General features: G+C 57.3%; 1 protein-coding gene across 1 annotated transcript in view; it reads left to right on the top strand.

The window, feature by feature from the left end:
• CEP250 (centrosomal protein 250) overlaps nucleotides 1–19,835 on the top strand; it is a 45,143-nt gene extending 25,308 nt beyond the window's left edge. The window contains exons 21-33 of the mRNA XM_056121446.1: nucleotides 1,521–1,664; nucleotides 2,154–2,287; nucleotides 3,708–3,846; nucleotides 5,235–5,577; nucleotides 6,820–6,932; nucleotides 8,531–8,651; nucleotides 9,418–9,539; nucleotides 10,320–12,878; nucleotides 15,291–15,404; nucleotides 15,557–15,688; nucleotides 17,254–17,319; nucleotides 18,187–18,249; nucleotides 19,444–19,835. Coding sequence (XP_055977421.1) covers nucleotides 1,521–1,664; nucleotides 2,154–2,287; nucleotides 3,708–3,846; nucleotides 5,235–5,577; nucleotides 6,820–6,932; nucleotides 8,531–8,651; nucleotides 9,418–9,539; nucleotides 10,320–12,878; nucleotides 15,291–15,404; nucleotides 15,557–15,688; nucleotides 17,254–17,319; nucleotides 18,187–18,249; nucleotides 19,444–19,713 — 4,320 coding nt within the window. The 3' untranslated portion in view covers nucleotides 19,714–19,835. The remainder of the gene's footprint in view (nucleotides 1–1,520; nucleotides 1,665–2,153; nucleotides 2,288–3,707; nucleotides 3,847–5,234; nucleotides 5,578–6,819; nucleotides 6,933–8,530; nucleotides 8,652–9,417; nucleotides 9,540–10,319; nucleotides 12,879–15,290; nucleotides 15,405–15,556; nucleotides 15,689–17,253; nucleotides 17,320–18,186; nucleotides 18,250–19,443) is intronic.
• Nucleotides 19,836–26,181: the final 6,346 nt, after the last annotated feature.

Here is a 26,181-nt window from a genome sequence, read left to right as displayed (position 1 = left end):
GAGCAGCAGGGATGACCCTGAGAGCATTTGGCATGTGCGAGTATGTGGCTCTGTTCCGAGGCAGTGTCCACAATGGGCACATGAAGGGGGACAGAGGAGGTGGGTGAGTGGGTGGGAGAGGGCTCGGGAGGCATATTGGGCAGGGAGTGAGGAGGGGACGGGGATTCTCTTTAGAGATGACGAGTGTGTTCTCAACTGGGTCGTGTGTCAGTGGCACAACTCGGAACATACCAAATTCTGCTTTATATTTCTGCTGATTTTTTTTTGTTTGTTTTGTTTTGAGGTTGCACACAGTGGTGCTTGGGGGTGATTTTTGATTCTTTGATTGAGGGTCACTCCCAGTGATGCTGGGGGACCCCGCAGTGCCAGGGATCAATCCTGGGCTTGCCGCTATGCAGAGCCTGGGGCTGGAGTGATAGTACAGTGGGGAGGGTGCTTGCCTTGCACGCAGCCGACCTGAGTTCAATCCCCTGCATCCCGTGTGATTCTCTGAGCACCACCAGAACTGATCCCTGAGCACTGAGCCAGGAATCAGCCCTGAGCACCGCCACTATGGCCCAAACACCATATGCAAAGTCTGCACAACCCATTGATCTCGCTCTAGCCCCTGAATTGTCCCTTTCAAATGGGCGAAATAAATGTGAACGAGACCCCAATAAAGCTATTAGAATGGAGAAGAAAAGAAGTGAGTTATTTGGAAGACACTCGGGCAGAGGGGAGGGGAAGCTGTCGTTGGGCCCCCACAGCTGCAGCAAGGGACTGTGGCTCCTAGGGAATCAGCTCAGGTGCGGGTGGATGGGGCAAGAGGCGTGCAGGGGCGCCTCTTGGCTTGGGGGACTGGAACTTGGGATCCTGGAGCCCGAGGGAAGCTGTGAATGAAACCAGAATGAGGGCCGGAGCAATAGGACAGCAGGTCGGGAGCTTGCTCTAGGTGTCCCATGCGGTTCCCTGAGCACTGCCAGGAGTCATCCGTGAGTGCAGAGCCAGATGAAGCCCGGAGCACTGCCATATGGCCCCCAAATAAATACCAGAATGATTTTCCAGTGCATGCATTTTAAAATACTTAGATCCTGAGTGGCGGCGCACGTGTGTGGCCATGGAGTGGAAGTGTGGGGAGTGAGTGGCAGCAGTCTGGGGGGAGGGGCTGCACGCAGACAGGGGCCTAAGAGTCAGCATTTCCCGAGGAGGTGACTGTCATCATGGAAACAACCCGGGTTGCCGGAGCCGGCCTCAGCTCAAATAGGCATCCTCAGGGGGCTGGAGCGGGTAGTACAGCGGGTAGGGCATTTTTCCTTGCATGTGGCTGACCTGGGTTCGATCCCCAGCATCCCATATGGTCCCCCGAGCACCGCCAGGAGTCATTCCGGAGTGCAGAGCCAGGAGGAACCCCTGAGCACCACTGGGTGTGACCCAAAAAGCCAAAAAAAAAAAATAGGCGTCCTCGGGTGGTGTACACTTTGCAGCGCGGCTCTCAGCACCCAGCTGACGCTGCCTGGCTCACGGTTCCTTCCCGTCTGCAGGAGAGCACGGGGAGGCTGCAGGCGCAACTCCGGGAGGCCCAGCAGGAGCTGGCCACGGCAGCACAGCGGCACCGCGCGAACCTGGCTGCCCTCCAGGACGAGGGCCACGCACTGCTACAGGATAAGAGAGAGCTGCAGGAGCAGGTCCTGCCAGCTCCCCACCCCAACCCCTGTGCCACGGATCCCCCGGTGACCAAAGGCCCTGGGCTCCAGGGCTACCCTCCCCCGCCCCATGCCTCCGTTTCCTTGGGTTCCCCAGAGTGCCAGTCGGTTGGTATCTTGATAGAACCCATTGTTTCCTAATCTCATCCCTTTTCCTCCCCAGAACCCACAAACAATGGCGTTGAGATTGTGCATTTTATAAAAGTACAATGACTGGGTGCTCGCCAGTCACTCTGCACCTCGGGTCTAGTTAGAAGCAGCCCCGATTTGGAGTGTGCCTGTGTTTTCACCGCTTGTATGTAGACAGGGAGAGGGGACACACAGCGGGGTGGTAGCTGCAGTAGAGAAGAACAGTGTGTGAGGGTTGCTGGAAGCTGCAGAGAGCGGGAATGGGCTGGACACTCGTAGGCACCCTCAAAGCATCCCCCTGCCCCAGCCCTGCCCTGAATCTTCATGCCTTTAACATTCCAGGTGGAGGACTTGAAGTCTCAGCTGGTGTTCAAGGACAATTCCCAGAGGCTGGTGGAGCAGGAGGTACAGGAGAAGATGAGAGAGGCCCAGGAGTGCAGCCGGATTCAGAAGGAACTGGAGAGGGAGAAAGCCAGGTGGGCCGGCGCACTGGTCTCTGCTCCGTGCAGCAGGCCTGGTCTGTAGGGTTGAAAAGGTGGAAGCCATATAGCCTGTCTCACCGGAGCGGTCACTGTGCCATTGACTGGTCATTGCTCAAGTCATCTAGCCGGCTGGGTCTCCGGCTCTGGGCTGTCAACGTAGCCACATGGAGATACGGTCCCTGTCTCCCGGGCTCCCCTGTCATGTAGCAGATAATTTCGAGAACACCTGTTTGCACTGTGCCAGGGGTTGGGGTAGACAGTGATCAATAAGGCTGTAGAGTTTTATCTCAGTAGAAAATAGAAATGAAATTCTAGTTTCTGGGGAAGACATGAATCAAATAATTGCCCAAGTAAATAATTGCAAATTATATGCTGAGGGGGAAGGGATGCTAAAATAGAAATGGCAGGGGGTATGGAATGATGACCTTTAGATGAAGGTGGGGAGCCTTTCTCTAGACATCGCATTTAAACTGATCACTGATGGGTGAAAGGGAACCAGCCAGGCAAAGGGTGGGAGAGCTCCATGCAGTAGGCAGAGAAGCATGTACAAAGGCCCTGAGGCAGATCAGAGTCTGTGTAGTTGGTTAAACTGAAAGCACCCGGGACTTGCTGGAACATGATGAATGAGAAGGGAACTGAAGGGGACTGGAGCTAGACTAGTCTGTGAACTATCAGGATGTTTAGCCCACAGCAGAGTCTGTGGCTAATTTTAGGTTTTGAAGGGAGCCGCTGTAGGGTCTTAAGCTAGGAGATTTGACAGAGACCAGTTTACGGTGTGTTAGAAGTGGAGACATAGGGCGTGTGTGGTCAGTCTGTCACGGGCAGCGTGTGCATCCTCAGTTTGAGGGCCAGAAATTTTTTTTTTTTTTTTGCCACACCGGCGGTGCTCAGGGCTCTGCATTCAGGGCTCGCTCTTGGCAGGGATCGGGGGATCTCACCCAGCTCAGTCCTTTGCGAGGCAGATGCCCTACCCACTGTACTATCACTTCGCCTCCAGACAGTTCTTTGGTTGATGCAGTGAAAGGCAGCAGGACAAGTTGTCCAGATGGAGATGCTAAAGCTTGACCAATGCAGGCAGTGGGGAAGGACAGAGGCTTCAAGGGTCATTCAGGGAGTTGGAATCATAGGTCGGCTCTGAGTGGGGTGAAGGGAAGACTCAGGCGGGGTGAAGGCCGAGAGGGTGAGACACTGAGTGGTAGCTGGAGGCACCTTTCACTGAGCTAGGGATGCTGGAGGTGACGGAGAGAACTGGACGTGTTGAATCTGCAGTAGTATAGGAATATTTCTGGACTTTTCCGGAGAAGAGGAAACTGAGGTGGCAGAGAGTTGCGATGGGCTATGCCAATTAGGAGTGTGGGGAGGCAGCTCTTCCTGCCCCGGAGGACGGCCTAGCCCTCCCACCCTCTCTTTGCAGCCTGACTCGGTCGTTGGTGGAGAAGGAACAGAGGCTCCTGGTTTTACAAGACGCAGAGTCTGTTCGACAGCAGGAGCTGAACTCCCTGTGCCAGGACATGCAGGAGGCCCAAGAAGGCCAGAAGGAGCTCAGTGCCCAGGTACGGTCCACCCCAGGCAAAAGCTCTGCTCCTAGGAAGAGCTTCTGGGGTGTCAGGGCTGGGGTGCAGCAGGCGGTGACGCATGCTCCCCGTCTCCGTTACAGGGCATGCTGGGTCTTCAGCAGTCCTGGTAGCAGGTGCAATACAGCCTGGCCTGTCCTTGCCTTGAGTTAAGAATGAGGGGCCAGGGCCAGAGCTATAGTACAGCGGGTAGGGCATTTGCCTTGCACGCAGCAGACCCAGGTTCGATCCCCGGCATCCCACACTGAGCATCGCTGGGTGTGACCCAAAAAGAAAAAAAAGTTAAAAAAAAATGCAGGGCCACAGCAGTAGTTCAGCAGGTAGGGTGTTTGCCTTGCACATAGCCAATGCATGTTCAATCTCCAACATCCTATCCCATTCAATCCCCCGAGCACCATTAAGAGGAATTCCTGAGCCCAGCCCCAAAACAAAACCTAATAAAAGGTCCCTTAGGGTTGGAGCAACAGTACAGTGGGTAGGATGCTTGCTTTTCATGTGATTAACCAGAGTTTGATCCATGGCACCCCAAGTGCAACACCAGGAATGATCCCTGAGTACAGTTGGGCATGATCTAAAAATACAAAGAATGGCCCTTGAGCAAAGAGCATAGCACCCAAAGGGGCAGAGCCCAGGAGAACCTGATTTCAGACCCAGCCACTTCCAGTGTGCGTGCTTCAGTGGGCTGTGGGCCGAGGCAAGGGGGAATGTGGGGGGTTGGAGTGGGGGCAGACATCAAACACCTGAGAGTAGGTGAGAGCTGCTGAGAACCCAGATCTGTCGTGAGCCCAGCATTTCTCATCGGGGGCCCTTTTGTGGACCCCGGATATACCAAGGGGACAACACACAAAGGTTACATAAATGAATGGGGGACCAACTGCTAAGACGGGGAGGGGGGAAGGAAACCAGGTTGGAAGGAAGCTGGGGTAAAAAAAAGGCCGAGAGACTGTTGGATGACCTGGGGTTGACGCCTGGCCTGCCGCTCCTGGTTGTGTGAGCATCAGTATCTTTTTCCTTATAGCGAGGACGATGGTTCCTAAAATGACAGGACAGTTCACCTTCCCTCCACATAGCCATTCTGTCACATCCATTCTTGCCGAGTTCGAAAGCCGGCAGGGAGCTGACCTCTGCCAGGGGGACCCAGGACCTGGCCTCTGTGCTGGGGAGAGTGGGTAGGTGGTCTCAGGTCAAATCTGGAGTACTCTATCACAGGTATTTTATCTGGGGTACCCTTTACTCTCCAGGGAGATAAGCTGATGAAATCCTCCCCACGCAGGGTCAGGCTAGCATAGGGATCGCTCGGGAAGACACGCCGTTTTGCTGCCCTGCTTCGAGTGACCACCCCCCAACACCCGCCTTCTCCCCGGTAGGTGGAGTTGCTGAGACAGGAGGTGAAGGAGAAGGAGGCCGACTTCCTGGCCCAGGAAGCCCAGCTGCTGGAGGAGCTTGAGGCTGCGCGGGCCACGGAGCAGGAGCTGCGCGCCTCCTTGTGGACCGAGGAAACCAGGACAGCCCAGCTGCAGCTGCAGCTGCAGGGCGCTGAGAGCCGGCTGGAGGCGCTGGCCCAGGAGCAGCAGCCGTGCCACCAGGCCCAGGCCCAGCTGGCCAGCCTGTGCGCGGTCCTGCAGCAGGCCTTGGGCGCCGCGTGTGAGAGCAGGCCCGAACTGAGCGGTGGGGGAGACTCCGCGCTCGCCCTCCGTGGGCCAGAGTCAGGTGAGGCAGCCCCTCAGCCACCATACCCCGGGGCAGGATAAGGCAGCTCTGAGCTGGATTCTGTCCATTCTAAAGTGAGGGCATCAGGGGCCTGAGCGATAGCACAGGAGGTAGGGCATTTGCCTTGCTAACCTGGGTTCAATCCACAGCATCCCCTATGGTCCTGTGAGCACCATCAGGAGTGATTCCTGAGTGCAGAGCCAGGAGTAACCCTGAGCATCGCCGGATATGGCCCAAAAACAAATAAGCAAAAAACAAAGTGAGGACATCAGAGGCTGAAACAATGGTATAGTGGGGATGGCATTTGCCTTGCCCACTGGAAACCCAGTTTTCATCTCCGGCACCCCATATGGTCCCCTGAGCATTGACAGGAGTGATTCCTGTGTGCAGAGCCAGGAGTAAGCCCCAAGCACCACTGGGTGTGGCCTTAAAAAAATTAAAATAGGGGCTGGAGCAATAGCACATTGGGTAGGGCATTTGTCTTGCATGTGGCCGACCCAGGTTCAATTCCCAGCATCCCAAATGGTCCCCCGAGCACTGTCAGGAGTAATTCCCAAGTGCATGAGCCAGGAGTAACCCCTGTGCATCACCAGGTATGACCCAAAAAGAAAAGTAAAGTAAGTAAAGGCCCACCCGTTGATCATCGATTTGCTCGAGCGGGCCCAGTAACGTCTCCATTGGAGACTTTGTTGTTACTGTGTCTGGCATATCAAATACGTCACGGGGAGCTTGCCAGGCTCTGCCCTGCGGGCGAGATACTCTCGGTAGCTTGCCGGGCTCTCCGAGAGGGGCGGAGGAATCGAACTCGGGTCGGCCATGTTGGCTGCATGCAAGGCAAACGCCCTACCGCTGTGCTATCGCTCCAGCACAGGGGTAGGGCATTTGCCTTGCACGCAGCCAACCCAAAAAGAAAAAGAAAAAAAATTAAGGTGTCAGGGGCTGGGTGTATAACTCAGGATGAGTACACGTGTGAGGCCCTGAGCTCCTCCGTCCCTGGTCCCCGCTGCCCCGGGAAGGCACATCAGGAGTGCCTACTGTGGCTACAGGTCTCCAGCAGCCCACCCCATGCCTGGCATGTCCCGAGGGGACCCTGCCAGTGCCCACAAGGCACCTCACACAGGGGATGTGAGAAACCAGGCAGTGGGTTCTCTGGGGGTGTGGGGATGCCCAGGCCATTTCGGGGGGGGTCTCGCTGGGTTTCCTGGTGCAGCCAACTCACGGGGTTTCCCTCCATTTTTTCAGACCGGAATGGAATGAGGCCACTCCTCCAAAGAGGCTCCCCACTGACTGCCGAGGCTGTGTCATCCGCCCTCCACAAGCTTCACCAGGACCTGTGGAAGGCTCGGCAGACCCGGGTAGGTCTCGCCCCTGGCCTCTGAGCCCTTGGCCTTCCAGGGAAGCTGTTGGAGCTGGGCCAAGTCGCCCTGCCCAGCCCTCCACCTGGCCCTGTGGTGAGGCGTGGGCCTCGTGACCTCGGTTTCCCTAGGGGCAGGAGGGATCTACTGGGTCCCGCCTGCAGAGTGCCAGTGCTGCTCATCTCCACTGCCTCTCCGCCGCCAGTGACCTTGGTGCCACAGGCTCCAAGACCACCTGGGGTCCACCGAGATTTTGAGGTTGCCTTCTCTAACCGAAGGAGACGTTCACAAATCCCATTTCCCAGTCAGCCAGTCGAAACTTAGGTACCCACCACTCCAACCTGGGTATTCGAAGAGGAGAAAGGGGTCGTCCCTGTCCTCAAGATGGCTTGTGACGGGGCCGGAGCCATAGTACAGTGGGTAGGTAGGGCATTTGACTGGCACGCGGCCGCCACGGTTTCGATCCCTAGTATCCCATATGGTCTCCCGACCACCACCAGGAGTAATTCCTGATTGCAGAGCCAGGAGTAGCCCTGAGCATTGACCCAAAAAGCAAAAATAAGAAATAAAATGTTTTTTTTTTTAAGAAAAAAAGATGGCTTGTGACGTGCCTGAGAAGCAACACTGCTTCCTGGCAGAGACAGGATAGAGCTTGTCCCTCTCACTGGGCCGGTAACAGAGCGAGACAGCACAGCGCACTGCAGGAACGTGGGAGAGGGACAGTTCACGCTGCGCTGGCTGGGGGGGCCGCAGGAGACGGGAGGAAGTGGGCTCGGAGCTGAGCTTTGAAGGAGGCACACAGGGAGTCTGGCCCGGTTAGTGCTGGGGGAAGATTTCAGCCGAAGGCCTGTTTGTAAGAGTCGAGGCTGCAGGGATGGGTGGGACGGTCCCTCGAAGGGCTGGCCATGCCTGGCGAAGGCCCCGGGTTCAATCCCAGCACCCTTGCTGACTGCGCCCAAGCAGCACTGCACCCCGGCCCAGGTGTTCAACCGTAAGGCTGCATAGCTAGGCCATGTCCTGTAGGGGGTAGCCCCTGTGGGAAAGCAGGACCAGAGTGCCTGTGTTTACTCCAGTGCAGGAGGGAGGCCTCGGGTCCAACCCCATAGCAGCTCTATTCTTGGAGCTCCTGCCTGCGTGGTAGGTCAGGTGACAGCGCTGTGACCAGGTGCATGTGCCCCTCAGCCACATGTGTGCTGCCCGCTTGCTGCAGCAGCACCCAGGGAGGGGAGGAGGAAAGAAACGCATCGGGCAAAGGCATGAAGGAACCTCAAAAACTCCACGGGTTACAGGGCAAGGGAGGTGGTGGCACAGGCCAGAGCCTCTGCTTTACACGTCCTGGGTTCCAGCCCGGCTCTGCTTGGTCCCCTGAGTGTTGTCGGGAGCAGTCCTTCAGCACTGCCAGGTATGGCCCCCAAAGCAAGACTCAGGGCAGGCATGAGGGGATGCGAGACCCTGGCCAGCTGCAGCCAAGCTAGTTCCTCACCTGTCATCGAGATGCGCGGGTCCAGAGGGGCCCCGGCAATCGGGGAGGCTCCCGGGAGGAGAGGGATCGCTCCAGGGAAGCGGAGGCACTGGGGGCTGTGTCCTTCCTTTGCCAGGACGATCTGCAGGACCAGGCCCAGCAGCTGGAGCAGCGGCTCGCCGCTGCAGAGGCCGAGGAGAGCCGGAGGCTCATGGAGTTGCAGGATCTGCAGCAGCAGCTCTCCCAGAGCCAGGAAGGTGGGGAACCTGGCAGGAGGGAGGAATGGCAGAGTGAGACCAGCCCTAGAGGTGGCTCCAGGCCACACTCACACATCCATGCAAGCGCACGCGCTCGTGCGCGCGCGCGCACACACACACACACACACACACACACACAAGCATGTGCACCGTTTTTTCACTCTATTTGGCCTTTGAGGGGGAAAAAGCTATGATTGAGGGTAACAGTTGTAATGGACTGAGGCAAGCTGCTGGCCGGGACTCCATTTCTTTCTGCAGGAGATTACGGGACAGGGAGCCCAGGGCCAGGACTGGGAGAATGTTGTAACACTGTGAATCTCTGTCATTTATCCATGTAGCTGATTTTATTACCTCTAGCCGACAGGAAGGTTGTGGACTTGCCTGGAGGGGTCAGAGAGAGAGAAGTCTAGGGAACATCTTGACACTATGCCAAGGCCATGCCAGTGGCAAGCGGCAGGGAGGGTGATGGCTGCTGGACTGAGAGATGGGGCCTGGGGAGGAGGAGGTTGTGCCACGGGAGGGGAGAACGTGTTGGAGGAGACGGCCCAGGTCTCAGAAACATCCCTGGGGGCTCTCAGAGAGCTGGCCAGCCAGGGCTGGGCCCGGGAGCATTTCTCAGAAACGGTGGTCGCCGGCTGTGATGGGCAGGAGCTCGGAAACCTCGAGAGCCCAGGCCAGCAGGAGAGGGGTGAGGGCTCTGGAACCCGGATGGAATTCTCTGTTTCCCTTCTCTCTGCCACCCCCACCCCCTTTCTCCTTCCCGTAGCAAAGCCTAAATGGGAAGCGGAGCGGAAGGCCCTGGAGTCTGAGCTGACGGAGCTGCAGGCCACAGTGGTGTCCTTACAGAGTCGCCTCCGGCGGGCAGAACTACAGGGAGTGGAGGCCCAGGTAGGTGCCGGGGGTGGTCAGGAGTGGTCCCAGAGCTTGGCCGCCCAGGCCCACCTGGGCTTGTGGTCACCCCCATCCAATTCCAGTCCCCAAGTTCATTCAGCAAGAGTCTGTTCTGGCTGTTGCCACAGTCCTATGCACAATACCAGGGCCCAGTGAGCCCACCTTTAAAAACTCTAAGTGAAGTTGGAGGTTGTTATCCCTTGACCTAAAAGATCAGCACCTGGGGTGATGCGTCTGCATCAGGCTTGTCCGGGGCAAAGCGAGGCCTGGAGTGCAGTCAGGATCTTCACTCCCAGCCTTTCTCCATTAGGGGCCCCTTCCAACCTGTTTCCTTCCTCGGACCCCCGTTGATAAGATTTTCACCTGTGGTTTTCTTGGATCATCATCGCCTGGCCCCAGTTGAGAAATAGTCTCAGGGCCAGAATGATAGTATAGTGGATAGGGCATTTGCCCTGTACGCGGCCAACTCGGGTCTGATCCCCAGCATCCCGTATGATTCCCCAAGCACCGCCAAGAATAATTCCTAAATACCGAGCCAGGAGTAGCCCCTAAGTATCACTAGGTGTGACCAAAAAAGGAAAAGAGAGAAAAATAGTCTTACACTATCACCTTAAAAGGAATGCATTTGGTTTGCATTTGCATTTTGGTTTTGGGGTTCCCCCAACCAGCCTGAATCCTTGACCAAGCTGGTGCCCCAATCCAGGAATGAAAAGGAAGGGCTTGCACTGGTGTGACAGGGTCAAGGGTGGCTCTAAGCCGGCTTGGCCTCTTTTCCAGAATGAGCGGGACGTGCTTCTGGCGGGCAAGGAGAGCCTGAGCGCCCAGGTGGCCCAGCTGCAGACGTCGGTGGCAGAGGCCAGGGCGCAGGCCAGTGCGGCCAGGGCCCTGGAGGAGGACCTGCGGACAGCTCGCTCGGCCCTGAAATTGAAACACGACGAGGCGGAGAGTGAGCGCGAGAGGGCGCAGGCCCTGCAGGAGCAGGGTGAGCTGAAGGTGGCCCAGGGGAAGGCCCTGCAGGAGAACCTGGCGGTCCTGACCCAGAGCCTGTCGGAAAAGGAAAAGGAGGTGGCGACTCTGCAGGGAAGGCTCCGGGAGCTGGAGTCGCAGCGGGAAATGCAAAAGGCCGCGCTGGAAGTGCTGTCTCTGGACCTGCAGAAGAGGAACCGCGAGGTGGACCTGCAGCAGGAGCAGATCCAGGAGCTGGAGAAGTGCCGGGCTGTGCTCGAGCACCTGCCCCTGGCCGTGCAGGAGCGAGAGCAGAAGCTGACCCTGCAGACGGAGCAGCTGAAGGAGCTGGAGAGGGATCGAGAGACGCAGAGGAGTCTCCTGGAGCATCAGCTTCTGGAACTCGAGAAGAAGGCCCAGGTGATCGAGTCCCAGAAAGAGCAAATCCAGGACCTGAAAAAGCAGTTGGTGACCCTGGAATGCCTGGCCCTGGAGCTCGAGGAGAACCATCACAAGATGCAGTACCAGCAGAAGGCCATGGAGGAGCTGGAGGGCCAGAGGGAGATGCAGAGGGTGGCCATGACCCACCTGACACTGGACCTGGAAGAGAGGAGCCAGGAGCTGCAGGCACAGAGCAGCCAGATTCAGGAGCTGGAGAGCCACAATGCCCTGCTGGCCCAGGAGCTCCAGGAGAAGGAGCGGGAGGCCCGGTCCCAGCGAGACCAGGCGGAGGAGCTGCAGAGGCAGAAGGAGCTGCTGACCCAGGACCTGGAGCGGAGGGACCAGGAGCTAGCGCGGCAGCAGGACCGGATTCGGGTCCTGGAAGATCAGAGGAGCCTGCAGACCAAGATCCTGGAGGAGGATCTGGAGCAGATCAAGCTCTCCTTGAAGGAGCGCGGCCGGGAGCCGACGCAGGAGCGCACGGAGGAAGAGAAGGGCCCGAGCAAAGCCCAGCGCGGGAGCCTCGAGCACCTGAAGCTGATCCTGCGTGACAAGGAGAAGGAGGTGGAGTGCCAGCTGGAGCACATCCAGGAACTCCGGGAGCACAAGGACCAGCTGGAGCAGCAGCTCCAGGGCCTGCACCGGAAGGTGGGGGAGACCGGGCTACTGCTGACCCAGCAGGAGCAGGAGCTGGTGGTGCTGCAGCAGCACCTGCAGGACGCCCGGGAGGAAGGGGCGCGGCAGGCGCAGGCGCTGCAGGCCCAGCTGGACGAGGCACGGAGGGGCCTGGCCCAGCGCGAGCGGGAGCTCGAGGCCCTGCGGCACCAGCAGCAGCAGGCCCAGGGCCAGGAGGAGGACGCCAAGGAGCAGGCGCGGGCACTGCAAAGCGAGCTGGAGGAGACGCAGGGGGCCCTGGCCGAACGCCAGAGGGAGCTCGACGGCCACAGGGAGCACGTGCGGAGGCTGGAGGAGGAGTTGGGGATGGAGGGCCAGCGGGTCCAGGCCCTGGAGGAGGTGCTGAGTGACCTGCGAGCGGAGTGCCGGGCGCAGGAGAGCGCGCTGCTGGCCCTCCAGCAGAAGTGCGCGGAGCAGGCCCAGGAACACGAGGCGGAGGCCAGGAGCCTGCGCGACAGCTGGCTGCAGGCAGAGGCCACGCTCGAGGAGCGGGCCCAGGAGCTGGAGGCCCTGCGCACTGCCGGCCAGTCAGCCCAGCTCCGGGAGGAGGCTACCCAAAGCCAGGCCCAGGCCCTGCAGGACGCCCTCAGTCAGGCTCAGGCCGCCCTGCGCGAGAAGGAGGAGCATCTCCGGGGGCAGGCGGAGGCGCGGCGGGGACTGGAGGCCGCCCTTGACACCTGCCAGGCACAAGCCAGGCAGCTGGAGGAGGCCCTCGAGAAGCGGGAACGGGAGGTTCAGGACCAGGACCTTCGTCACCAGGAGGCCGTGCAGCGGCTCCAGCAGGCGCTGGAGCAGAAGGAGGAGGAGCTGGCGCGTGAGAAGGAACAGGGGCAGTTGCTGGCCCAGAGGGACGAAGAGAGCAGGACCCAGACGAGGCGGGACCCGGAGCCGGAGCGAGATGAGGATGAGGCGCGGCGCCTCCGGGAGCACCTCCGGGAGCTGCAGCAGACCCTCGCCCGGAAGGAGGAGGAGATCCTGGGGCTGAGAAAGACCCAGCAGGGGCAGGTTGCGGACAACTCCCCCCAGCACGCCTACCCCATGGCGGCGCTGGGTCTGCAGTGCGATTCTCCAGGGCCCCGATTGCAGAAGGAGCTGGAGCGAGTGCAGGCGGCCCTGAGGCACACCGAGGCCAGGGAGATCGAGTGGAGGGAGAAGGCTCACGAGCTGGCCCTGGCCCTGGCCCAGAGCAAGGCCAGTGTCAGCCGCCTGCAGGAGGTTGCCATGACCCTCCAAACCTCCGTCCTGGAGCGTGACTCGGAACAGCAGCGGCTGCAGGTGAGTAAACCCCCGTGGGGGCAAAGCACCGTGGGACTGAGCTCAGGAGCCCCCTGCCACGCTGGGCCTGAGGCCGAGACTCCCCGGTCCAGTTCGAGTCTACAGTTGAGATACACAAGCAGAAGTTTGTGCCTCGCTGTGGGTGGTAGTGTGCCGTGACCCTTTCCTGGGGTGAGCCCCAAAGGCTTTTGGCAGAAGGAGTGGGTTTTTTTGGGGGGTGGGGGTGACACTTTGCAATGCTCAGGGGTTACTCCTGGCTCTGCCCTCAGGAATTGCTCCTGGTGATGCTAGGGGGGGCCCTATGGGATGCTGGGGATCAAACCCAGATCAGCCATGTGCAAGGGCAAATGCCCTACCTGCTGTACTATCACTCCAGCGGGTCCTTCCTTTAGACCTCTGTCTCTTATCCCATCAACTGCCAGAAGTCCCTGGAATTTGTAGGTTCACCCCAAATCTTGAGCTACGGTTCCTCTGTCAGATCTCCCCCACCTTGGGGTGGTAACAGTGGGACTCCCTCAAGTCTGTCACTCTCTGCCAGGGTCACTACACCCCTGCCTGCCCCCACTCACCCAGTGTTCACCAGGACATACGAGCTCTGGATGGTGGGGACTCGCAGGCCCTCTCTCTTGCCAGCCCTGTTCTCTTGCCTCTGTTCCAGCCTGAGCTCCCTGCAAGGGTAGTGCGTGTGCTCTTTCTCCCCTTTTTTCTTTGGCTACACCTGGCAGTGCTCAGGGGAACCGTATGTGGCGAAGGGATTCGAATCATTATTGCAACTACAGTCACATGGAAGCAAGTCCTGTGACCAGAGCAATAGTTACAGTGGGTGAGGTGCTTGCTTTGCATACGGTGGACCTGGGGTCGATATTCAGGACTCCTTAGGGTCCCCCGAATCTTCTAGAAGTCAGCCCGGCGGGCAGAGCAGAGAGCACTGATCCCTGAGCATAGAACCAGGAGTAAGCTCTGAGCACTACTAGGTGTGCCCCTCCCCCGCCCCTCAAACAAAACAAAAAAGTCAAATCCTTAACGACTAGACCAGCTCCCAGGCCCCACCTCTCACCTCCTTTGACCGCTTCCTTGGAAAGCTCCTCTCCAGCCTGTGTGTGGCTGGATCCTTACTGATCCCTCTGGCCGGCTGAGAAGGCATGTCCCAGCCTGCCTGTGGGATCACTAAGCAGTTATAAGGGTCCCCTGCCCCAGCACTCAGGGGCCCCCAGTGGGTGTCGTCCCAGCCACCCTGTTGTTGTGGGCATACCTGGCAGTGCTCAGTACTCCTGGCGCACGTTCAGACTTTACTCCTGACGGTGCTCTGGGGCCAGAGCCCATGCAAGGCAAGCACTTCATTCCCCTCCTTTTGTTTCTCTGGCCCAGCTCTGATTTTTTTGGGTGGGGGTGGGGGTGGGGGTGTGGGGACAAAAGGGCCACACCCAGCTGTTCCTGACTCTGTGGTCAGGGATCATTCCTGACGGAGCCCAGGAGACCATATATAGTGAATGCCAAAGACCGAGCTGGCGTCTGCCATGTGCACGCAAACATCTTAACCTCTGTTCTAGCTCTCTGATCCCCAGCATTGACTTTAGTTTTTTTCTTTAAGCATTGTACTTGCTTAAGCACCGTTGTATCTTCATTTTATACTTGAGAAATGCAGTTCGGAGAGGTTTGGTAATTGATCAGAGGTCACACAGCCAGTCTGGGGAAGATCTCTTGCAGTCTGTATGACCCACCCTCCCTTGCTCCCCACGGGAGCACTCGAGGCAACGAGGTGCCAGGAAGGATCTAAGTTTCCCCATTTGGCTACAGGAATGTCACCACAAAGACTTGGTCTTGGCATCTCGAGCATGCATTTGCTCCCAGACAGGGACACTGGGACTTGAGAGTGCTTCTGCCTTGAGCAGAGACAAGCGGAGAGACCAGTAGGGTGACCTCACACTGGTCGCCGAGGCCCAGCTCCTTCTACCTCCCCTTGGCGCCCGTTTCTCCTGGACCCCTGGGAGATCTGCAGTGACCCCACATTTCAGCGCACATCCCTGACTGCGTGTCCTTTCCCTGTGAGGTGAAGTGTGTCTGCTACGGGAGCTTTGTGCCCCCCAGGAAAAATAGGGCTCTAGGTGCCAGAGAGATAATAGTCCAGGTGCTCACCTTGCACACGGCCGACCTGGATTCTATCCCCGGTGCCCCATATGGTCCCCCGAGTATGGCCAGGAGTAATTTCTGAGTGCAGAGCCAGGAGGAACCCCTGAGCATTGTTGGGGGTGGCCCCCAAACAAAACTTAGTGGGCGGCACTCTAACCCGATGAGAAAACGGATGGGTTCTACAGAGGAGGGAGAATGGGGTGGGTCTAGATCCGAAGTTGTCCAGCTGCGACTCTGCCCCCTAAACCCCCATCCCTCCCCCCCCCCCCCCCCCCCGCCCAGGACGAGTTGGAGCTCACCAGGCAGGCACTGGAGCAGGAGCGGCTCCGCAGCCCCGGCCCGGCAGGCAGAGCAGAGCAGAGGCCCCAAACAGACGCAGGCATCCAGCTGCGAGAAGTGAGCTGGGGCCCGCTGGGAACAGATGGTCTGGGGGGCTCCTGTCGCCGTAGTCCCTGCTGCTGCTGGGCCCCTCTCCTCTCTCTCTCTCTTTCTCTCTCTCTCTCTGGGGTCCGTGTCCTGGGAGAGGCACTCATGGGCCCCTTCCCCAGGTGTCAGGTGTGGAGGAGCCGCTGCCATGGGAACAGAGGCTGGAGCAGCTGCAGCGGGCGGTGGCGCTGCTGGAGATTGACCGGAGCCGGCTGCAGTGCCACAACGCGCAGCTGCAGGCCACCTTGGAGCAGGTCAGTGTCCTCTCTGCCCTCCCTCCAACAGCCGGGGCTTGGGGACTCTAAGCTAGGGGTTGAACCGGGATTGGTTTTATGCAAGGCAAGTACTATTACTAACTCCTGTACACACACTCTCTCTCTCTCTCTTTTTTTTTTTCTTTGCCTTTTGGGTCACATCCGGTGATGCTCAGGGGTTACTCCTGGCTCTGCACTCAGGAATCACTCCTGGCGGTGCTCAGGGGACCATATGGAATGCTGGGAATCGAACCCGGGTTGGCCGCGTGCAAGGCAAATGCCCTACCCGCTGTGCTATCACTCCAGCCCCCACTTTCTCTATTTTATGGGGTGGGGCCACACCCAGCAGCACTCAGGGCTTTCTCCTGGCTCTGCACTCAGGGATCACTTGGGGACCATACATGCATACGTGGTGCCTGGGATTGAGCCCTGTTCAGCCGCGTGCAAGGCAAGTGCCCTGCCCACTGTGCTTTCCTCTCCAGTTCTTGCCATGATGCCTGGTTTTGAAAGGAAAGTTTTTGGGGATTTCCCCTGCTTCCCACCCCTCCCTGGTGTTGTTGCCTTGTCTGGGCTCTCACACTGGATGGTGGTGTGAGGTAGCATACTTGTGGCTCACACATGTGGCTGGGGTATGCGGGAGGTCACACTTAACATTGTGGTGACACCCACAATCATGGCAGCAGTGCCATGAATCACACCAGGATGTGATGGGCCAGAGAGATAGTACAGCAGGGAGGGTGTCTGTCTTGCACGTGGCCCACCCGGGTTTGATCTCGGGCATTCCACGTGGTCCCCAAGCACCGCCAAGAGTAATTCCTGAGTGCAGAGCCAGGAGTAACCCCTGAGCATTGCCGGGTGTGACCCAAAATCCAAAAAAATAAAACCACACTAGGATGTGGACTGATGCCGAGGCACAAACTCCCAGTCCAGAGTCTGTCAGCTAGAGTCTCAACACTGAGCCGCATCCCCAGACCCTTGGTAGAGCTGCATGGGTGTCCGGACATGCCCGTTCCCTTCAAACTCACCCATGAAAGTGCCCTGTGGAATAGTGGAGTCCAGTCGTTGGGACAGAGCTGAAGCACTGTAGCACCATCCTCCCATTCATTGATTTGCTCAAGCAGACCCAATAACGTCTCCATTTGTGAGACTTGTTGTTACTGTGTTTGGCATATGGAATACATCACGGGGAGCTTGCCAAGCGAGATACTCTCAGTAGCTTGCCAGGCTCTCCGAGAGGGGCGGAGGAATCAAACCTGGCTTGGCCGAGCTAGCCACGTGCAAGGCAAATGCCTTACCGCTGTGCTATCGCTCCAGCAGCTGGAATGATCCACTATTTTAGTCACATACTAAAATACTTCTGGACAAGTTCTCTGACTCTTCTTTCCAAGGCCTGGGGGTTGGCCCTGCCCCTCCTGCCCTGGGAGCGTTTCTGTGCCCTCTGGGCCACCCCGTATTGCTTTCCCTGCATGCTCACACTCTCGCAGGCGCCGGCCTCCCCTCAAGGGAGCTCCACCCCAGGGTCCCCCCCACCACAGCACCCCAACTTCTCACTTGCATCTTGGCAGGTGGATCGAGAGCGGCGGAAGCTGAAGCGGGACTCCCTGCGCGTCTCCCGGCCGGGCATGCTGGAGGTGGGTGGACATGGGGCTTCACCCACCACCAGCAGCTTGTCCTGTCGTGACTGGTTGCAGCCCCCCAAAACCAGGCCCCTGCACCCACACTGTAGGCCATACTTCTTCAGGCCCGAGCCAACCTCCCGATGGGCCTCTGCACCCCCAGCACAGCCCTGGCCACGGCCATCCTCGGTGGGGTAGAGGCAAGGCTGAGAGCCCGACACGCTGAGGTCTCGCCCTTTTTCCCTGCAGCTCATCGGCTGGTCCCCACCTCTCGCCCCACCCAGAGCAAGGCTCAGGGCCTCGCCGCCAGAATCTCTGGTAGCAGGAGCTGGGGGACACAGACCAAGCCCCGAGGTACCTAGGAGCTGGACCTCTCAGACTGCACTGCCCCTTCTATAACAGAATTTATAGGATGAGTCTATGGTACTTCCTGGGACCACGTTCCCGTGTGGGGCTTACAAGGAGGGCCGCCCAGCGGTGTGCAGGAACCACACATGCCAAGGCTTAAAACCTTGGGCTCTAACATGCAAAGCTTCTGTGCGCTCTCCCCAGCCAAGATCCATATAGAGGCCCCGATCCTTCAGCGCAGGTGCCTGTCCACAGACACGCCTCAGCCTAGCAGGGGAGGACACAGCTCGAGGGCCAGGATGCATCCATGTCTCCACCCCTCTGCCCACAGTGAAAGCTTTAGGCGGGTGTGCGGTTCTGGCTGATAGAGAAAAGGCATCTCCAAGACGCCAGAGCTGTCCCCACCTCCGGTGGTCCGGGTCAGTCTCTGGCCGTGTTGGGCGGGCGCCCCTCCTGCCAGCAGGATGGCGAGGGGGCCAATGCGGAAGCCAGGGAGGGAAGGCCAGCCCCCTCAGATGCGCCTGTTTCCCACAGGATGGGCAAAGAGGGCAGAAGGGAACCTCAGAAGCTGCACACACAGCTGAGCTGCAAAAAGAGGTATGTCTCCTCTGCTTTCTGCTGCCGGGCAGCACCGGTGTTTGCTGTGGAGTGGCAGCTGCCCTTCGTGGGGGAGAGGGTAGACCTCCCTGCCTCAGAAAACAGCCGACAACGGGGCGAAGGGGAAGGGAAGGACAAGGGTAGGAAGATTTTTTTCCCTTTTTTTTTTTTTTGGTTGTTGGGCTATACCTGCTGATGCTCAGGGTTTCCTTCTGGCCCTGCACTCAGGAATTACTCCTTGCAGGCTTGGGTGACCATATGGGAAGTTGGGGACGGAACCCGGGTCAGCTGTGTGCAAGGCAAATGCCCTACCTGCTGTACTGTCATTTCAGCCCCCAGTTAGGATATTCTAAGACGGACAGACAGTAGCATCCTGGCCACCTGTGTTCAGGCGCACCCTGGCCTGCGCTCAGGAAACTGTAAAGGCACAAAGATCTTCTCGAGGACTTTTGGGGTTTTTTTGTTTGTTTGGTTTGGTTTGGTTTTGGTTTTGATTTGGGGGCCATACCTGGTAGTACTTAGGGTTTACTCCTGACTCTGCACTCAGGGATCACTCCTGGAGGGCCCAAGGGAACCATATGGGATGCCGGGGATTGATCCTGGGTTGGCTGCCTGCAAGGCAAATGCCCTACCTGCTGTACTATGGCTCCGGCCCCTGGCCCCTTTATCTTTAGATCTCACCCAAAGGTCTACCTGGCTTTCACGATCCAGGAGTAATGAACATTTGTACTTTTGAACTCACTTCAGAAGTCAGTAGTCACTGCTGGCAGGGCCCAATCACACAGCGAACCTACCCAGAGAGTGATTCCCGAGTTGGGGCTCAGACTAGGGTCTGACAAGAGAGACCCGTGGGTGGAGGTAGGGAGCTGGGCCACAGCCGGTGGTGCTCAGGGATCACTTGTGGCAGTATGCTCAGGGACATATGAGGTGCTAAGGAGCCAGCTGGACCGTGTGCAGAGCGGGCACCTTGCTCCCTTCTGTTGTCTCTCTGACCCATGGGTGAGGAATTTGGGGGGGAGAAGGGGATTGGGCAGCCACAGGGCTTGCTTGCTCAGGGCTTCTGGCTCTGAACTCCCTTGGTGGTGCTCAGGGAGCCAGGTTGGGTTCTCTGATTCGCGCAGGCCGTGCCCCAAATCCTGGCAGCCTGGTCCTGGGATTGGTCATTGGTGGCTCACTCACTCTCGTGCTCTGCAGGTGGCTCTGCTGCGTGCACAGCTGGCCCTGGAGCGGAAGCAGAGGCAGGACTACATCGCCCGCTCGGTGCAGACCAGCCGGGAGCTCGCGGGCCTGCACCACAGTCTCTCCCACTCGCTGCTCACCGTGGCCCAGGCCCCCGAGGCCACTGTTCTGGAGGCCGAGACCCGCAAGCTGGATGAGTCCCTGACGCAGAGCCTGACGTCCCCTGGCCCAGCCCTACTCTACCCCAGCCCCAGCCCCAGCCCTGCCGCCGCCACCTCCAGGTAGCAGCAAAAGGTGTTCCCCAGCCCAGGAGCCGGTGCAGCTCCCCTGGGGAACAGCAGGTCCCTCCTGCCCCGCAGGCCTGCAGACACCCAGAGGGGCAACTGCTCCCCAACCTCCGGAATCGGCCACCCCCGCCCCTGAGCCTCACTCTCGCCTCCCCTCCACAATAAACCCTGAGTCTTTGCCTCGGTTCTCTTTTGTTGCCTCTACTGGGGCAGAAGCCGCATATCTGGGACATCCTTTGAGAAAGGATCGCGCCAAAGGATTCCTGTCAGGGCATAAGTATACTGGAACGGGGTCACAGGAGACACCCAGATGAGGGTCTTGAGCCCCATTGTCAAGCGTGGATGCATGTAGGGGCTGGGCAATAGTGCAGCAGGTAGGGCATTTGCTTTGCATGCAGGAACAGGGGCTAGGGCATTTGTCTGGCATGTAGCTCAGCCAGGTTCCATCCTGGCACTTCATGTAATCTGCAGAAAGTGATCTTCAGGGTTCCTCCAGCCCAGGAGTAAGCAGCCAGCACCACCGGGGGTGGCACCACCATTCCTGAGGCTCAGGGGACCATAGGAGGTTCCGAGGGTTGAACGCGGGTCAGCTGTGTGCCAGGCAAGCGCCCTCCCCACTGTACTCTCTCTCCAACCCTACAATCACTTGATATTTGATGAAGGTGCAAAGGCACTTTCATGGAGAACTAGGGCTGGACCAAGTGACTATCCCCGAGCCAGGCCCTGTCATTCCCAGGCACTCTTCCCGAAAGCGTGGGTGTCCCTCTCGGATCCGTGAGTCAGTTCTCTGCCTGCGTCTACCAGAGGTTCCAGCAGAAAAGAAAATGTTCTTGCCCTGAGATCAAGAGATCCAGGCCGGCCCTTCCCTCCCCTTTTACAGGGTTCCGGAGTATTCAAATCTGATCCTGATTTTATTCAGTACCAGGCTGAGCTCCACACGAGTTCCTTCTCCCCTTCACCTTTGTTCACAGTTCCATGGCTGCTGCTGCTGCTGCTAGAGCTGCACTCCCAACTCCCTGCCTCCCCATTCCCACTCCTCTGTCCCATCATTTGGGGTTTGGGCTAAGGAAGAGGACTCGTGTGGACTGAGCCAGAGGTGGTGTGGGCCCGGGCTTGCTCACCTGCTCCCTGGTGGCCGGTCTCTGTGCCAGCCGAAGAGCGTCCTGGAAACGCTGGTCTGATCAGTTCTCCGACTCCGGAGCAGGTGGCCTGCTGGTTGAGGCCGGTGTGGGGGCGCAGCCTGCCCTGGCCTCCCGCTCCCTTTGTTCTGCATCACAGGTGACCGTGACACCTGGAGCTGGGACAAGGCTGCAGGCCACCTCCTCCCTGCGGACAGACCCTGAAGACAAATTCTCAGGACACCCCAGAAGCCAGAAGAGCAGCTTAGCAGGCGGCTCCTCAGAAAGGGGTCCCTGGGGAGGACACGAGAGGGGCCTGCTTGTTCGAGGGCACAGCTGCTGTGGGAGGCAGCCTGTGTGCCAGGGCAATGCCAAGAGGCCCAGCGGGGGAGCCCAGGAGGGGCTGGGGAGGGCGGAGCGGGCCGAAACATCTGGGCCCTGTGATGAAGGCTAACGTGAAGTCTGACACCATGCAGACGCCAGGATCTTCCTTTCCTGCTCTCGGGGACAGATGCCCAGACCAGAGCCCTGAGCTCCAGGGCCAACTACAACCCTGGTCTGTTGCTCAACCTTTTATTTGTTTGGGGACCACACCTGGCAGTGCTCAAGGGTTACTCCAGGCTCTACACTCAGGGATCACACTTGGTGGTGCTCAGGGACCATATGGGATGCTGGGAAATGAACCTGGGTGCAAGGCAAATGCCCTCCCTGCTGTACTATCGCTCCAGCCCCTGTTGCTCTGCTTCTCTTCAAGGTGAGAAGGTGACCTGGCTAGTCCCCAACCAGACGCTCATGTGACCGCCCCCCCGTCCCCCCCCCCAGGAGGGCTTGACTCTTCCACTTCATTGGAGAGATGAATCTTTTTCAAAATCTAGGAGACGATTGGGAAAGGGGGCGTTTTAGTGGGCTAGGAGAGCCAGAGTCCTGTTAGTGCCCCCTAGTAGGGTCAAAAAAAGGCCTCCAGGGACCCCCTCTGAGGTAATCCCACACACTCGGTGGTCAGGCTCCTGCCCGCAGTCCTTCCAGGAGAGCCTCAGCATGTGTGCGCTGGCGCCCTGGTCCCCGGTGGGCTGGAAGCAGATAGGTTCCTGCAGGGAGGTTGTGTGCCTCCTAGGAGAGTCGAAGCTGGCAGAATTTGGGGCAGGGTGCACCTTGCAGCCGCCTCCTCGGAGCCACTTGAAGATCGCGGTGTGAGGGTGAGGCCAGCAACCCAAGACCTTCGTGCTATGCTCCCCAGCAAAGCACAGGTGCCGTAGGAGAGATCCCAGTGGCCCCAGGACTGCCAGGGCAGCGCCATGAGCAGCTTCCACATTTTACTAACTTCACTTGCTGAGGTCAGGCCCCGGGAAGAGCAGGGGAGACAATACTGGGGAGTGTGGCCCTGGCCTCAGGTCCCATGGGAAGAGGATGTTTGGGGAGTGTGGGCCCCATCTCGGCTCCCAGTGGAAAGAGGGCAAAGCTGGGTGGGGAGACCCTGTGCAGGGGTGAGGCTCTGTGGACGGGAGGGACACTCAGCGGGGGCCAGGTAGGGGGAATAGGTCTGATCTGGGAAGGAAAAGGACTAATGGCAGAAGATTGACACTGGCCAACCAGCACAGCCCAGAGTCAGAACACACGGACTCTGGCCCCGCCCAGATTCCACTATTTTACCGTAACATTCAGCAAACAACCTCCTCCCATGCCCTGCACCGGTTTCAGGCGGGCAGTCACACCCCAACTTAACCCAGGGGCAGTTGCAGTGCCATGGGACCAAGCACATCTGTTTTTCCTGGGGTGCCAATTCAGGTGTGTGATCCAGGGAGGGGACCATGAGTGACAAGGTGATCACTCAGAAGACCCACATGACAAAAATCTTGCACAAAACAAAACTTGCACAGGTGTCTCATGTCTACCCAGGCTCTGGTGGGGACCCAGGGCTGGCAGCCAGCTGGCTTTTCAACCTAGGAAAGGGATGGGGGTGGTGCTGAGCTCACAGATAATCCCCCATCTTCTGTCCTGCAGCCTCCATGACTCCACAGGGTCCCACACCAGACCCCCTCCTCCTCCTCCCAGCCCCTCCTTTCCTGTCTCATCTTCAAAGAGAACTCTGGTTGGGCCAAAGTAAACATACAGGAAAACTGTGGTGGGGCCTGAAATCTCCCCCAGGAGGAAGGTAGAGGCCTCACGCACCACCGTGCATTTATATCACAGACCTCATGACAAAGTACATAATGTGACTTTCCCCCACTCCACCTGCACAGCAGGACCCACACCTGTCCCAGGTGTTGAGTCCTGGAGCTCAGAAACCAAGCATGTCTGTCTCCCTCACCTCTGTATCACAGAGACTTAAAACCACCTGGCAAAAAGATCAACAAGATGAATGAAGGGAGTTGACAGGAAACTTTGCTCCTTCTGTGAGAAATCCCTCTTCACAGGGTGACTAACTTCCACTCACCCTTATCTGTTCTCTGGATTCCAGCCATCCCCAGCAGCCTATCTGGCTTCTGTGTGGAGACCTGAGTCACTGGACCAGACTGAGGCTGAATTTCCCCCCTCTAAATCCATCAGTTCCAGGGCCAGAGGGAAAGAACAGCGGGTAGGATCTTGGCCTTGTACACGGATGACCCAGGTTCGATCCCCAGCATCCCGTATGGTCCCCTGAGCACTTCCTGAGTGAAGAGCCAGGAGTTAACCCCCTAAACCCTGCCAGGTGTGACCAAAAATAAAGCAAAAAAGAAAAAACCCCATAAATCCATCAGTTCCCAAGATGTTTCTATCTCAGGAAAGGGTGAAGTTCCTGAAGCCAGAAACTCATGTGCTAGCTTGATTTCTCCTTGTCCTATTATTCATTTACTTCTATCTCTGAACCACCTTCTCTTTGCTGTTACTACCATCATTTTATCAGTCTTAGTCTTCAGGAGGTAATCACGGTATCACGGTCTTCCCGTTGTTCATCGATTTGCTCGAGCGAGCCCAGTAATGTCTCCGTCATGAGACTTGTTGTTACTGTGTTTGGCATATCAAATACGTCACGGGTAGCTTGCCAGGCTCTGCCGTGCAGGCGAGATACTCTCTCTAGCTTGCCGGGCTCTCCGAGAGGGGCAGAGGAATCGAACTCTGGTCGGCCATGTTGGCCGCTTGTAAGGCAAACGCCCTACCGCTGTGCTATCGCTCCAACCCTCAGGAGGTAATAAGAAACACAAAAGGGTCCGTGTGAGGGGATGGAGCTATAGCACAGCAGGTAGGGCATTTGCCTTGCACGCAGCCAACCCGGATTAGATTCTCAGCATCCCTCATGGTCCCCCAAGTACCGCCAGGGGTAATTCCTGAGTGCAGAGTCAGGAGTAAACCCTGTGCATCACCAGGTGTGACCCAAAGAGAAAAAAAAAAGGGGGGGTTTGTGTGAGACAGCTCACAGCTCAACATACCAGAGTGCACGCTTGGCAAGGAAGCCTGGGTTCCTCCCCGCACCAGTGAGCACCAACAGGAGTCACCTCTAAATCCTGCCTGGAGTAGCCCCTTAGCACCACCAAGAATAGCCCCAAAATCAAATAATGGGGTGGGGGGTAAAGCACGATGAAAAACCTTTAATGGTTTTCAGGGTCGTACAGTAGTTAGGGAGCTTGTCTGGCATGTATGGTCCCTTGAGTGCCAACACAGCTGATCCCTGAGAGTAGAGCCAGGAGTAAGCCCTGAGCACAGTCAAATGTGGCCCCAAACAAGCAACAATAACAGCAAACAACTTTTGATGGCTTTCAAGATACCTGGGGAATAGGGTTGGAAACTTTATTATTATTTATTTTGCTGTGTGTGGGGGGGGATGGGGGCCAAACCTTGCAATACTCAGAGCTTACTCCTGGCTGTGTACTCAGGAATTACTTCTGGCAGGACCATATGGGATACTGGGGATTAAACCTGGGTTGGCTATGTAAGGCAAATGCCCTACCCGCTCTACTACCGCTCTGGCACCTACAATTTGATTCTGAAGAAAAGGTTTCTTGGGCCAGAGTGACAGTGTACAGTGGGTAGGGCATTTAGCAGCTCCCCAGAATGGTTCCCTGAACACTGCCAGGAGTAATTCCTGAGTGCAGATTGAGGAGTAACACCCAACACTATTGGGTGTGGTAAAAAATGCAAAAAGAATATCAAAATGTAGGGGCTGGAGAGATAGTATAATGGGTAAGGTACTTGCCTTGCATGTGGCTGACCCAGGTTCTATCCCCAGCATCCCCTGTGGTCCCCTTTGAGCCCTACAGAAGTGATCCCTGAGTGCAGAGCTAGAAGTAACCCTTGAGCATCGCTGGGTGTGGCCAGAATCCAAAAAGAAGTAAAATCAAAATGCATAGTTCCGTGAAATAATAAATTACTTAACTAGTGTAGATACACACTAGTGTGTAGATTTTTTAAAAGCAATTCAGCAAGAATCTGAGTGAGTCTGAAGTCTATATTGTTGTTATTTCCATTTCCTAGTTTCATAAAAAAATACTGTTAGTTGTTGTTTGGAGGATCATACCCGGCAGTGCTCAGGGCTTACTCCTGGCTCTGTACTCAGGGATCACTCCTGGCATTATTCTGGACACCTTGTGTGATGGCAAGGAAAGAAACCCAGATCAGCTGTGTGCAAGGCAAATGTCACACCCACTGTACTATGTCTCTGGCCTCAGTTAATTTTCAATCAACGTGTTCATCCGATCTTTCTCTCTTCCTTGGTAAACTGCTGCCTGAGGGGAGAAGTGGGACTCTGGTATTGCTCAGTTTCTCTGGACTGGGGCTGACAGAAGGCGTCTGTGTCCCTCCTCTTTCTGGAAGCCTTCTGTGACCTAGCAGGTAAGACACTTTCTCCTATCAGCTTCCATCATTACTGTGCCTCTGTATCAAAGTTCAGCTCTAAGTCACGGAAATGACTAGAATCATTCCCTCCATGCTCAGGAGAATCATTGAGATGAGTAAAATCAATCTCAAAGGCCCTGGATCCTAGAGCACTCTGAGGTCCCACGATCTGGGTTGGCATGAAGCCAGGATATTGACTGATATACTAGGGCAAGGATATTGACTGATATACTGTTTCCTTTTTAGAAAACGCAGATGCTAGACACACCTTCTAGGTTGTAATTCTCAAACCTGACCTGCAGGGCCCTGGGAGCCAGTGCAGTGATTCTGCAGGTCAGGGGCCCAATAGTTCGCTTTTCTAACCAGTTCTCAAGGGCTAATGTTGCAGGCTGGGAAAATTGAAAACCAACATTCTAGGATGTTTCAAATTTGTAAGAGTCACCGTGTGAACCTCTTAGCCTGGCAGTGCTTAGCACAAGGAAGAGGATGCTATTACGGTTTCAACATCGCAGACCCCTCCATGTGCGCAGAAACAGCAC

The sequence above is a fragment of the Sorex fumeus genome, unplaced genomic scaffold (assembly GCF_029834395.1).
Source record: "Sorex fumeus unplaced genomic scaffold, SorFum_2.1 ptg000044l, whole genome shotgun sequence".
NCBI classification, from domain to species: Eukaryota; Metazoa; Chordata; class Mammalia; order Eulipotyphla; family Soricidae; genus Sorex; species Sorex fumeus.
The sequence above is the reverse complement of the archived record's forward strand: the minus strand, read 5'-3'. Positions and strand labels throughout refer to the sequence as shown.